The sequence below is a fragment of the Mobula birostris genome, chromosome 8 (genome assembly GCF_030028105.1).
Source record: "Mobula birostris isolate sMobBir1 chromosome 8, sMobBir1.hap1, whole genome shotgun sequence".
Classification (NCBI taxonomy): Eukaryota; Metazoa; Chordata; class Chondrichthyes; order Myliobatiformes; family Myliobatidae; genus Mobula; species Mobula birostris.
Genome location: NC_092377.1, coordinates 22,332,133 through 22,346,568, shown reverse-complemented (window position 1 = coordinate 22,346,568; position 14,436 = coordinate 22,332,133). Strand labels below are relative to the sequence as shown.

Sequence of the window (14,436 nt, the reverse complement as noted above, 5' to 3'; positions counted from 1 at the left end):
GGCCACAGTGTCATTTGGTAATGCTTCCGATATTCTGGCCAACACAGAAAATGTCTACAATGTAATGGAGTAGTGTCAAAAAAATCACTTTACTTGCAGCAATGTATTAAAAGGTAACTTAAAGTTGCCTTTTAAATGAAAATTAAGGAAAATGAAAAAGAAATAATTTCTTTATAGACTGGACATCTGGATATTTTATGTTTTCTCATCATGTTTAGGGATTATACACTGAAGATCTTCTGCATCCTAAAATAAAAGCAGAAAATTGCTGTAAATTATCTAGCAGGTCAAGCAGCATCAATAGAGGGAGCAACAAAGTTAATATTTCAGATAATAACCTTTCATTACAACTTTCCAATGGAAGATATTTCCTTGTTTGTATCTATTTTAGTATTGCTCTCTTTCCAACTTCACTCCCGAATAATCCTTATGCTTTTTATATTGCTGTCGGATATGGAAATTGATTAAAAGTGAATCTTGGCCTCAGTAACTAAGGAAGCTACTTTAAGACTTGCATTTGCAAATTAATCACAATTTCCTATACGACTGTAAATTACTATTGAATTCCTTGTCATTCCTTGACATGTGTACATTCCTTGAAACCATCAGCACTCACTGATGAAATCAAAGTCATAGCATTAGAGGGGCTCTGGATAGTGAAATACTCTCTTATCCATTTTTTGTTTTGATGCTTAGTTGCAGGCAAACTATTACACAGATTATAAATTAAATGCTATGTTGTCTTCTGTTTTTAATGGTGAATGGATATTTTGATCGTTTATTAAAAGGATAAGGACTTAGAGGACTCACTTAACAGTCTGTCTATCATGCACATGCACCTGCTTCTTGTGAGCAATAGAAACATCATATAAATTGTTCTCTCCAAACTCTATATCCAGTGGTATATTCAAATGGAAGGAAAAATGGATGTTGCTTTTTCCATTCTGCTGAGACCTGGTCTCTGCCATATTGTTATGGGGCAAATGATGAGTGAGAGGCAGGTGCATACCTTTTGTGAAAGTCATCATGGGGTTCCTGTGGAGTACCTCCTGGAAAACAGCTGAATATTGATTTTGATGGAAGTTGACAAAGGGGAATCAAAGAGACAAAATAGGGTAATAATCTTAAAAACAATCAAGCTGTTCATTGCTTTGAATTATAGTATCTTAATTATTTTTCATTAAAATCTAGTTTAGCAGTTAGAAATTATGAGTACTCAGTACTAAAAGGGCATATTGAAACACAAGCATTTTTGTATTGAATAAGAATTTTCAAAATTTCTAATACTTCTTTCTAGCCGATATTTTGCAAAATGTCAAAAACCAAAATATCCATCTTAGAGAGCAGATAGAGCTCATTGATATGCGTAGTTATCTTCTACCTGAAATAATAATAAATTAACTCTTAATGTAGGAGCCATGTATTCCATGTTGCATGTTTTATTATGGTAACTAGTCATGTTAGTGGGGGTGTGGAAAAAGCAAAGGGAGTAGGTTATGCATTCTTGGTGGCAGTTTGTGGCTTGGGACCGATGGAGATCATATCTTTGCTGACCACTTAGTACCACTTATAATACGAAAGTAAGCTCTCCAACCTAACTGGACAGTTTCTCAGATCTTACTGGCTGTTGATGGAGTAACAGTGCTTTTATAGGTTCTCCTACTCTTTCTAATTTACTGCCTCCAACTTGTTTTGAAAACTTACTTTTAAACGCAGTACTGCTTTGTGATGAGCCGTGCTAAAGCTACTAAAAAAAGAAGAGGGCCCTCTGGTAACTTTGGAATCTATTATGGTGACACTTAAACAACACAAAATTGAACTTTTGGAGGAGTTACAGCAACTCAGCACTGAATTTAAATGAATGGATGGAAAATTGGATGCTATTCAAAAAACTTTTAAGTGAACACGATAAATGGATAAAAGAGAACGAAGATATTTTGACAACGTTAGATGCGAAGATTGACGACCTGGAACAGATCTGTGATAAACAGTTAAAGGTTAATGAAATATTAAGACAGAAGATTATTGACTTAGAAACAGAAGAAATAATCTACGCAATCAGCCTTCGGAATTTTTTGGAAACCTTTTGGCTAATTTATTTCCAAATATCTTAAACTCTTCACCGAAAATAGAACGAGCTTACAGATTGCCTGTACCAAGACCTCCTCCAGGAGGATTTACCCCGCTCAGTGATAATTTGTCTTCACGACTTTCAAACAAAAGAACTTCTAATTCGTGAATCTCGTTGGAAAGGTATGATTGATTATGAAGACCAGAAGTTCAGAATTGTGGAAGATTTTTCACCCATGGTGTTGAATGAACGCTTCAAATTTTAAAAAGTCATGTCTGAGCTGTATAATAAAGGTTTTAAACCCTCTCTTCATTACCCCACTCACCTTAGAATCATTTTGAAAAATAGTTCCCAGAGATGATTTCGCTCAACCGAAGAGGTGCAGGATTTCTTGAGTGCCAAATCAATTTCAGAAGTTTAACTGTTCAATAACTCTTTACACAAATTTATGTTGTGTCTGCTTGATGGATCCTTTTTTAGAATCAGCAGTCTAATTGTTCATTACCTTCTTTAATGAACAATTTTTTTTTACTTTTGGTATACCTTCATATCTAATATTTTTTGTACTTTTATTTCTGTGTTTAGAAAATTAAGGATTTAATATTAGTTTTCTTTGAGTTAATACTTTCTAAGTTAATATGTTTTGAACTTTCATATTCTTTCTAATATTTTTATACTATAATTTTTATGGGTTTTTTAAATATGTTTAGTTCTGCTCTGTTTTTCTGTTGTGTCTTGTTGGAATGCAGTTTTGCCTTGAAAATTTTTTTTGGAGCTCAGCCAGTGGATTGTTCTGGGAGGGATGATAGGTTTAGCTGTCGACTGCTCTTTGGTTGATTTTCTGTCTTTGGGCAGTGGGTGGGGAGTGTTTTTCTTCTTTTCTAACAGCTGTTTGGTTCTTTTAGCTTCATTTGTTACTTGGTTACTTTTTCTTAAAGTTCATTATTTGGATTTAATATATATTACAGCGGTTTTTATTCAAACATCTCCTTTAAGCAATATTTAAAATGGACCATATTTTTAATTTACTTAGTTTTAATGTGAAAGGATTAAATCATCCTATGAAACGTAATAAGATATTTAATTGTATTAAGAAATTGAATGTCTCAGTTTTTTTTTACAAGAAGCACATGGTCGTAAATGTGATAATTTACGTTTTTTCAGCCATTGGAAGGGTTTATCTTTCCATTCCTCCTTTTAGGCTAAGGCAAGAGGAGTTTCGATTCTTATAGACAATTCAGTTTCTTTCGTTCAACATAATGTAGTGTCTGATACCAATGGGCGTTTTGTTATTGTCTCAGGGAAATTAAATAATAAATTAATAGTTTTTGCTAATTTGTATGCCCTGAATATAGATGATCCAGGCTTTTTTTAAACTTTTTTTTCACTTTTACCAGATTTGAATTTATAGTCTTTGGTTTTAGGAGAAGACTTCAGCTGTTGTTTAGATCCTGTTTTAGATCATTCTTCTTCTAAATGATTGACATGTAGTAGATCTGCCTCCTTTATCCAATCTTTTCTAATGAAATGTGATATTGTTGATGTTTGGCTCTTTTTGTATCCAACAGATAGAGAGTAGTCATTTTTTTCTCATGTTCATCATATGTATTCCAGGATTGATTTTTTTTTTTGTTGATAGCCAATTTATTCTATTAGTTCAATCTTGTGATTATAAAGGAATTGCTGTTTCAAATCATGCTCCTGTGTTTTTATCTTTAAATCTTCCAGGTGTCTCCCGAATAAACAGATTATGGCGTTTTAATCCAACTCTGTTACTGATTTTCTTTAATTTTTGGAGAGACAAGTTACTCTTTTCTTTGAAGAGAATACACTAGAAGAGACTTCTAGTCATTTTATGGGATGCTTTTAAGGCTTAGAGGACAAATTATTTCTTTTACCGCAAGTGTTAAGAAAAAAGCTAATAAGGAGAGAATTGAATTAGCTAATCAGTTGAAACAATTAGACCGAAAATATGCTTTGGCTCCAGGTCCTGCTTTATATAAAAAAAAGTGTTGAAATTGAAACTAAATATGATCTGCTTTTAACTTATCCAATTGAAACTCAACTTTTAAAAGATGAAAGTCAGTTTATGTTCATGGAGATAAAATGGGTAAACTATTGGCTAACCAATTAAAGACCTCTATAGTTAAACTGCAAATTAAAGAAATTTGTAAAGCTAATGGTGATAAAACATCTGATCATTTAGAAATAAATGATACTTTTAGAGAATTCTATTCTAAACTTTATAGTTCTGATCCTCCTAAAGATAATACTGTAATGAATAATTTCGCAGATCGATTAAACATTACTACACTTTCTGATGATCATGGAGAATTGCTGGATCAGCCCATTTCTTATGAGGAAATTGCCAAGGTTGTTCACTCTTTGCACTTGGGGAAGACTCCAGGTCTTGATGGATTTTCTGGAGAGTTTTATAAGGCTTTTTCCTCTTTGCTTATACCTCAGTCCTTTCGGACTCTTTTAAATTAGGTAGGTTGCCACAATCTTTTTATGAAGCCTCTATTTCACTTATTCTTAAAAAGAATAAGGATCCAACTGAATTTCTCCTTATAGACCAATTTCCTTACTTAATGTTGATACTAAAATTTTATCTAAACTTTTGGCTTGTAGGATTGAAGATATTTTGCCATCTATTATCTCTGATGATCAGACTGGATTTATCAAAAATCGATACTCCCACGTTGATATTCGTCATTTATTGAATGTTATTTACTCTTCTTCTAAAGAGATACCGGAATGTGTGATATCCTTAGATGCTGAGAAAGCCTTTGATCGGGTTGAATGGAATTATTTATTTAAAACTTTAGAAAAATTTAACTTTGGGCCTGATTTTGTTCGGTGGATTAAATTACTTTATCTGTCTCCCTCCACTCAGGTTCTTACTAACTCTCAGTACTCTAAAGCATTTAAACTTTATCATGGATCTAGACAGGGTTGTCCTTTGAGTCCTTTGCTTTTTGATTTGGTCTTAGAACCTTTACCTACTGCTTTCCGGGAATCTAATGATGTCACTGGTATTTTAAGGAGGGGCATTACCCACAAAGTTTCACATTATGCTGATGACCTTTTGCTCTACATTTCTAATATAGAGTCTTCTTTACCTTCTCTACTTTCTTTACTTTTCTGCTTTAGTCAGTTTTCAGGATATAAACTTAACTTTCATAAGAGTGAAGTATTTCCTTTGAATAATTTGGTATTAGTTAACACTAACCTCCCTTTTAAAATTGTAAGAAATCAATTTACTTATTTGGGAGTAACAATTACTAGGAATTATAAATTCCTTTTTAAAGAAATTTTTTTTTACACTTCTGTATTATGCTAAGAAGGCACTATCAAATTGGTCACCCCTCTCTTTATCATTGATTGGCTGAATTAATTCTATTAAAATGAATATTTTGCCTAAATTTTTATATTTATTTCAGGCCGTACCTGCTTGGATTCTATTATATCTTCGTATATGGAAAAATAAAATTTCTCGATTAAATGAAGTTCCTCTTCAAAAAGCTAAAAAGAATGGAGGTTTAGCTTTACCCAATTTTATGTTTTATTTCTGGGCAGTCAATATATAGAACTTTACATTTCGGTTATATTATAGTAATTGAGAGGACTGTCCGGTCTGGGTTTTTTTAGAAGCTAATTCTGTTAATAAATTTTCTATCATTTCTCTGCTTGGATCCTCAATTCCTTTATCTTTAAGTAATTTTATAGTTAAACACACCTTGAGGATTTGGGTACAATTTAGAAAATATTTTGGATTATTGACTTTTTCACTTTCAAGTCCCATTTTTTCTAACTTTTTTTTAAACCTTCTATGACTGATATAGTTTTTAAAGAGTGGAATAGATTGGATATTAAATGTTTTCAGGATTTGTTTGTTGGAGATAGTCTGTCTTCATTTGAACAATTGTCAGCTAAGTATAGCCTACCCAAAACCCACTTCTTTTGATATTTACAAATTAGAGACTTTTTGCGTTCTCAAGTACATACATTTCCTAAAAGTCCAGATAAGAATTTACTTGATGCAATTTTTAATTTTAAATCCTTCCATAATGGATCTATATCTAATATTTATGGTATGTTGTTGGAAATGAGAAATATTCCTTTAGACAAAATTAAAAATCTCTGGGAACAAGGTTTACAGATTCCAATTTCTGAGGATACTTGGAATGAAATTTTTAAATTGGATAATACCTCATCGCTCTGTGCCCATCATTCCCTTCTACAATTTAAAGTGGTTCATAGGGCCCATATGACTAAAGATGAGCTCTCTCATTTTTATTCGGATATATCTCTCTATTGTGATAGATGTAACAGTGGAGAAACTTCACTAATTGATATATTTTGGACTTGTCCAAGTCTTGAAAAATATTGGAAGGAAGTGTTCCAAACTTTTTCGGTGCTTCTTAAAGTAAATTTTAAACCTAATTCTTTGACTGCTTTATTTGGTATTGTTGGAGGAAATGATATTATTTTGGAGTCACATGATTTGCATATTTTGGCCTTTATTTCTCATATAGCCAGGAGGGCATTGTTGCTTAAGTGGAAGGATACCACTCTGCCTACTCCTACTCATTGGTTAAATTAAGTTATGTCACGTTTAGATTTAGAGAAGGTTCGCTGTTCAATTTCTGGTAGTGGGTCTAGATTTTTTGTATAATTAAAGTATATCTTTTCAATATTATGTTTAAATTTAATGTATATGGATATGGGGTAATGAAACTATATTTGTGATTCCAGTATATTGTAATTGATATATATCTTACTGTACTCTGTATTCTTTTATGTATGAAATCAATAAAAATATTGAAAAAGAAAGATTGTTTCTATTTATCTTCCAGATGAGGAAGTTTAGTTCTAATTCTGCGTGAATAGCATGTTCCAGATACCTTTCATTTTCCATTCGGTCAGCCATCAAATTAAGTCATTAACAGAATCAGAATCAGTTTTATTATCACAGTCATGTGACGTGAAAAAAGCAGCAGTTCAATGCAATACATAATCTAGCAGAGAGAGAGAAAAAAATAATAAATAAAATAAAAAATAATAATAAACAAGTAAATCAATTACGTATATTGAATAGATCCAAAAAAAGTGCAAAAACAAATATTGTATATTAAAAAAACAGTGAGGTAGTGTCCAAAGCTTTAATGTCCATTTAGGAATCAGATGGCAGAGGGAAAGATGCTGTTCCTGAATTGCTGAGTGTGTGCCTTCATACTTCTGTATCTCCTGCCTGATGGTAACAGTGAGAAAAGGGCATGCCCTAGGTGCTGGAGGCCCTTAATAATGGACGCTCCCTTTCTGAGACATCGCTCCCTAAAAATGTCCTTTGTACTTTGTAGGCTAGTACCCAAGATGGAGCTGATTAGATTTACAACCTTCTGCAGCTTCTTTCGGTCCTGTGCAGTAGCCCCCCACCTCCCATACCAGACAGTGATACAGCCTGTCAGAATGCTGTCCGTGATACAACTATAGAAGTTTTTGAGTGTATTTGTTGATGTGCTAAATCTCTTCAAACTCCTAATAAAGTATAGCCACTGTCTTGCCTTCTTTATAATTACATCAGTAAGTTGGAACCGGGTTAGATCTTCAGAGATCTTGACGTCAAGGAACTTGAAACTATTCATTCTCTCCACTTCTGATCCCTCTATGAGGATTGATATGTGCTCCTTCATCTTACCCCTCCTGAAGTCCACAATTAGCTCTTTCGTCTTACTGACGTTGAGTGCCAGGTTGTTGCTGCGGCACCACTTCACTAGTTGGCATATCTCACTCCTGTATGCCCTCTCGTCACCACCTGAGAGTGTACCAATAATGGTTATATCATCAGCAAATTTATAGGTGCTATTTGAGCTACGCCTAGCCACACAGTCATGTGTATACAGAGGGTAGAGCAGTGGGCTAAGCACACACCCCTGTTGTCTTTCCTGGAGTGAAGGAGGTCAAGGGGTGACTTGAACTGTATACAATTAAAGAAGCAGCAATAGGGTAGGTGAGAATCAGAATCAGGTTTAATACCACCAACATATGTTGTGAAATTTGTTAGAATCTTTTTTCAAAATCAAGGACATTTGTTTAAGATGAGAGGAATGAGTTTTAAAGGAGATCAGAGAAGAAAGCTTTTTCTTATAGTTTTTGATATCTGGAATTCATTGCCAAAGGAGGTGGGGAAGTCAGATATAATCACTATGTTAAGAGTAACTTAGATAGGCAAGGGATAGAAAGATAAAGACGATGTAGGTAAATAGGATCAGTATAGCTGGGCTATAGCTCTGAATGATTGTGATGGGCCAAACAACATACGAGGGGTGATTGATAAGTTCGTGGCCTAAGGTAAAAGGCGTCAATTTTAGAAAACCTAGCACATTTACTTTTCAACATAGTCCCTTCCTACATTTACACACTTAGTCCAGCAGCGTGGAGCACACGGATCCCTGTTTTGTAGAAGTCGACGTCTTGGACCTCCAGAACGTGGTCCACAGCAGGGGTGATTGATAAGTTTGTGGTAGAAGGAGATGAGTTATTAACTTCAAACTTTCTGCATAATCTCTCAAAGAGTTGAACTTCACGTGCATGTAACGAGAGCTGTATAACATCTCCTTCTACCTTAGGCCATGAACTTTTCAATCACTCCTGCTTTGTACCACTTTCTGGAGGTCCAAGACGCTGATTTCAACAAAGAAAGGATCCGTATGCTCCACGACTGCCGGACTAAGTGTGTAAATATAGGAGGGGACTATGTTGAAAAATAAATATGCTAGGTTTTTAAAAGTTGACTCCTTCTACCTTAGGCCACAAATTTATCAATCACCCCTTGTATTTCTGTGCTGTAAAGCTCTGATTCCTTAACTCCCTTTATTTAGCTATAAACAAGAGTGAAGATCCCAACAACTTGAACATTGGTATGTTATCAGATTTTGGTGATTCCTGGTCTACATGTACCCTGGTTTAACCAAATTCGTGACTGTCCTTGTTTGTTTTATGGAATAAAGTTCAGAATTACTTAAAATATAAGACCATAAGATATAGGAGCAGATGTAGGCCATTTCGCCTGTCGAGTCTGATCGATCATTGCCATATCAGTGCAGAGTTTTAGGACTCTTACAAACCAAAGTCTGCAGAAGGTAGAAATCTGAGGTGAAAGCAGAAAATGGGCCATTCATATTTCTTTACAATGTAGGTTGAGGCTAATAAACCATCATCTATGCTGGCCCAGAGTAATCTTATTTACCTGCAAAATTTCTCGGTAACCTATTCTCCCACCTGCCTCCTGTAGGGGCAGTTTAACAATGGCCAATTAATTTACCAACCTGCACATTCTGGCATTTTATTTATTTAGTGATACAGCTCAGAGTTAGTCTTTCAAGCCACGACGCCCCATCAACCCTCAACAAACCCAATTAACGCAACCCGGAGAAAACCCACGAATTCCATGAGGAGGGCATACGGAGGCTCCTTACAGAACGGTGTCAGAATTAAACTCCAAAGTCCAGAATGCCCCGATCTGAAATAGCATTGCCCTAACCACCATGATACTGTGGCGTCCGTGGCATGTGGTAGGCAATATATGAGGGAGAGCATGCAGAGTCCACACAGACATGCTAAATGGCGGGATTGAATCTAGATAGCTATGATCAGTGGAAAGAGAAGAGGAAAATGTTTTTTGCTGAAAGCCTGTATTCGAAACTGGGAAAAGTCAGAGGTGTAATAAGTTTAAAAATGCCACCCCAGAAATGACATGGCAATTGTAATAAATATGTTTCTTAGCTGTATATGTCGGTGTGCTGAGTGTAGTGTGTATAATTTCCCATTGGAAATATATGGGCTGTATTTTTTACAGATGTTTATGTCTAAGTCATGAACTAAAATAGAATATGGTGAAAATACACAAATCAGCACTTTATATAAAAATTGGCTAATCTATTCAGTGTGCCATTATCTCAGCTGAAACTTCATTGACATATAGTAATGGATTCCCATTCATTCCTTACGAACTCATATGGGGATGAGGGGAGAGAATAAATCAGCCATGATCGAACGGTGGAGCAGTGTCATGGGCTGAATGGCCTAATTCTGCTCCTACATCTTATAGTCTAGCACACAAAAGTGTAACACCTTATTTTCCATATGGGTAGCCTCCAACCTGATGGCATGAACATCAATTTCTCAAACTTCCAGTAATGCCCACCCCTCATCACCATTCCCCATTCCCATTTCCCTCACCTCATCTCTGCCTGCCCATCTCCTCCCTCTGCTGTTCCTCCACCTTTCTTCCATAGTCTTCTGTCTTTTCTATCAGATTTCCCCTTCTTCAGCTCTGTATCTCTTTTACCAATCAACTTCCCAGCTTCACGCCGCCCCATGGTTCCACCTATCACCTTGTGTTTCTTCCTCCCTTCCCCCCCTCGCCGCCTTATTCTGATTCATGCCTTTTTCACTCTAGTCCTGATGAAGGGTCTTAGCCCGAAATGTCGACAGTACTCTTTTCCAAAGATACAACCTGGCCTGTTGAGTTCCTCCAGCATTTTCTGTGTGTTGCTTGGCTTAAAGACTAGTTGGTATCGGGAATGAGCTGCTAGAGGAGATAGTAGAGGCAGGTATAGTTATAACATTTAAGTGGCATGTTGACAGGTACTTGAATGAATAAGGCAAAAAAGGATATGGAATTAACGCAGGCAAGTGGGATCAGTCTAGGTAGGCATAATTGGCCTTGTCTTTGTGCTGTACAACTCTGACTCTATAAAACAGTAATTTTTCATGAGGATAGGGGACATGGTTCTGTCAAAGCCATTTTGTTGGCATATAGACTTGCTACAGTTCAGTACACAGTTGAGGAAGTACCATATCCTTGCTGTAAAAATAATCAAAACTGCAGGTGCTGGAAATCTGAAATATAAATGGAACACTTAATGTTTCAGCTCAAAATTCTGATGAAGGGTCTTCATCATTAACTGTGCTGCCTGACCTGATGAATTTTTCCAGTATGTGCCTGCTCTGTTTACTTGTAGTTGTTTTAAGGCACAACTAAACTCCTAGAAGGCGTATTGGTTACGGGCAAGCACAATTATGAAATTATCAGTTAGATTCTTTGTAGTCAGCAACATTAGTACAGGAATATTCTTCTATTGCACTGCGAAACAATGCAAAAATATTGTTAATGAGAGCTAGAGCACAGGCTCATGGATACAACCTACCCCCACACCACTACTTAATAATTTCCAATGAGAGTTACCTTATGTACAGACACTCCTGTGACTAGCATCACCTTATGGACATAAAATCTATCTATATTTTATATTTATATACAAAGTATATATATAATCTTATGTATTTATTTATTGTGCTTTTTAAATTATTGTTTTCTTTAACTTATTGTGTTTATTTTTGTGATGCATCGGATCCTTAGTAAAGACTTCCTTTACACTTGCATGCTGGAAATGACAAACGATCTTGATCTTAAAAAGAAGTAATGTAATGGGCCTTCCTGCTCTCTTTGCAGCTGCCAGTACAAGTTGGCTGCAGGAACATGTTGCTGATCTAAGCCGAAGGTAAGAGTGATTCAAAACTGTTGATTGATGTGATGTTGTCCTATAGGTAAAAAAAAGTTGAAGACCCTTATAGCATGAAATTAGTTTCCTTTGCGTTATACAGTTGAAGTACTGGATATCTGAGAGCCAATGAGTGCGGTAGAATCAAAAATTTACAACAATGAGCGAGACTCTTCAGACCATTGTGTCCAACCTAATCAAAAAGGTACAACCCCACCTTATGCATGTTATAGTACTGGGTCATGGCTCTATGGTGCACTTCCAAGTTATTTTTGAAATGTTTCTCCCTCTAGTTTCAGACTCTGTATCAAGCTTTGGGTGAAAATTTGTTTTCTCACTTCCCTTCTTCTATCAAGAGCTTAAAATCTACGACCTTGGCCGTATAAGTCACCCCTCTGCCTCATTTGTTTTAAACATAAATATCCAATATTTCCTTATAGCTGCATTTCTTTAGCCTTATAAATCTCCCTTGCAACGTTCCTGTGCAATCAGACCATTGCTGTAATGTGATCAAACTAGAATTCAGTCTGTGATCTAACTAATATTGTACACAGTTCTACCATGACCTCCAGATATGATATTCCCAACTATGGTTAATAAAGAAAACTTATTAAAGCGTGTGCACTTTTAACCATCTTATCAACCTGTCCTGCTGCCTATAAACATTTGTGGCCATGCACAACAAGTTATCTTGCCCTTTAATGAGTAGAATCGGTTTTAATATCACTGCCATATGTCGTATGAAGGTTTATACTGTCCTACACAATTGACTACAATAATTTGCCCACCTTCAGCTAAACTAACTTGCCTGTAATTATATAATTTATTCCTTTCTCTCCTTTTATTCAATGGTACAACATCAACAGTTCTCAATTCCTCTGTTATTGAGATAGTTACATTTGCCAATGCAGGTAATTTGAACAGAGTATTAGAGGCCTGACGTAAAGCCTCTATACCACAAAAGAAATCATTGTGCAGAAGAGTGTAATTTAAGACATCTTCAAAACCTAAATTAAATACCTTGATCTTACTACAAGATGCTGAATTAGAGGTTTTTGAAGTAGCTGAAGGGTAATTGTTGCTCTAATTTGTTCTTTCCTCACAATCGGGCAGATTGATGTGATTTAGATAAAGATTAACCCTGTTGAGTAGGGGCATGGTAGATGATCACACAGAGTCCCAGTGCACTGCACTTTCACAAAACCACCTGCTAAAGATCAAACATTTGAGCAGTTTGTGCTACAATCACAGAATCGACTCGCGGACATGAAGGTAATCCTGTAGTTAAAGAAAAATGTGTTTTTCGCATTGCTTCTTTTATGTTAGTTGCAGGTATACATACAATATGTATAATATTCTCACTTTAGCTACAAATTGAGAATTGTTGTATAGGAGTGCTGTCATGCTTTATTAGCTTGGATAGGAACAGTCATTGGCACCTGCATTTTAAGAGAAAGGAGAAACTTGAATATATGAATAGCATAATTATACAGTAAAGAATATTGTTTAATACATAAAATAAATACCCTGGAGTAACATCAAGGCTGTAATTTCATCGTTGGACTCTGATGATTATAAAGCATTAAAGCTTCACTCTTGAAGATTATTACATCATCTTCAATGTTGGATCAGGTTACTGCTTCTCAATCACACCCAGGGATTCGCTCTATTATCATGTAAGTGTGTTGGAGAGAATTGTTTTGCAAATGGAGACTTTTTTTTGCCAGCTGCATAAATTGTAATTATTTCCATCAATTTATTCTTCACTGTGTATGACTGGAAAATTTTAAAAGCAGTTATGTTAAAATTATGATTGGTGCAGATGATTAAAAAATGGGGCGAAATAGATCTGCAGACTACTTTAAGATCATAATTACTTTAGGCACATCATATCATGATATATCAACAAACCACTTGACTGCTTGTTGTTGTCCATGCTGTGAATTGTTAATTTATTCATGCTGGAAAAGTCAAATTTCAGCAACTTACTCAAAAAAAAGCTGATCAGAGCATATTAAATTTCTCAATGTATTAAAAATTGAAACAACAATCTTGTCTGGTTTCCTTCGACCTCTTCAATCGATTAGCATATTTGCTTGGATTTTCTTCTTGCAGGCTGTGCTTCTCCAAGTCCTGGTGAGAGCTTTCAGGACAGTTCTTGACGTTGGTTGGTTGAGATAACAATGAAAAACAAAATGTTTTCAAAAATGTTGTTATAATGCTCATGTCAAATCAATTATTGTATATCCATAATGCTATTAAACCAAAAAATAGTGTTTTACTTATGAAGTGCTATTCCTGAAAATTCTGAAAGTCCCTAATTATATTTTACTTTCAGCTTATGTGGAATAATTCCTAGTTTAAGCAGCATTTTGCTACCTCGCATGAACCCATTTGTCCTCATTGACCTTGCAGGAGCATTGGCGCTCTGCATCACCTATATGCTGATTGAAATAAAGTAAGTTATGTATGTTGGATGTTCTGCATTATATTTGACCTCGGGCAAATTTGAAAACCAAGTGTAGAGGTGTAGAAAATACAGTTAGAAAATCTAAATCAGTTTAAGTTATTCATTGTGTTAACATGGAAAGAACAATACTCATCCTTGGTTTCCCTTCTCCGTGTGCTAATTGAGTTATTTTCTCTTATGTCTCTCTCTTCCAATATCGCATTGCATGCAATTGTTCTTGCTTGCTTCTTTGTCACATAGCTAGTTCCCTTGGAGCTTAAATTCCTTTTCTGCCTTTTTCACTGCAGCTACAAATAGGAAAATTCCTTTCCTACTGCCCTTGGCTT

General features: G+C 35.4%; 1 protein-coding gene across 1 annotated transcript in view; it reads left to right on the top strand.

The window, feature by feature from the left end:
- Nucleotides 1-14,436, top strand: part of slc30a6 (solute carrier family 30 member 6) — a 166,652-nt gene that overhangs the window by 109,943 nt on the left and 42,273 nt on the right. Inside the window, exons 10-11 of the mRNA XM_072264893.1 lie at nt 11,592-11,640; nt 13,979-14,098. Of these exons, the coding sequence (XP_072120994.1) occupies nt 11,592-11,640; nt 13,979-14,098 (169 nt within the window). The remainder of the gene's footprint in view (nt 1-11,591; nt 11,641-13,978; nt 14,099-14,436) is intronic.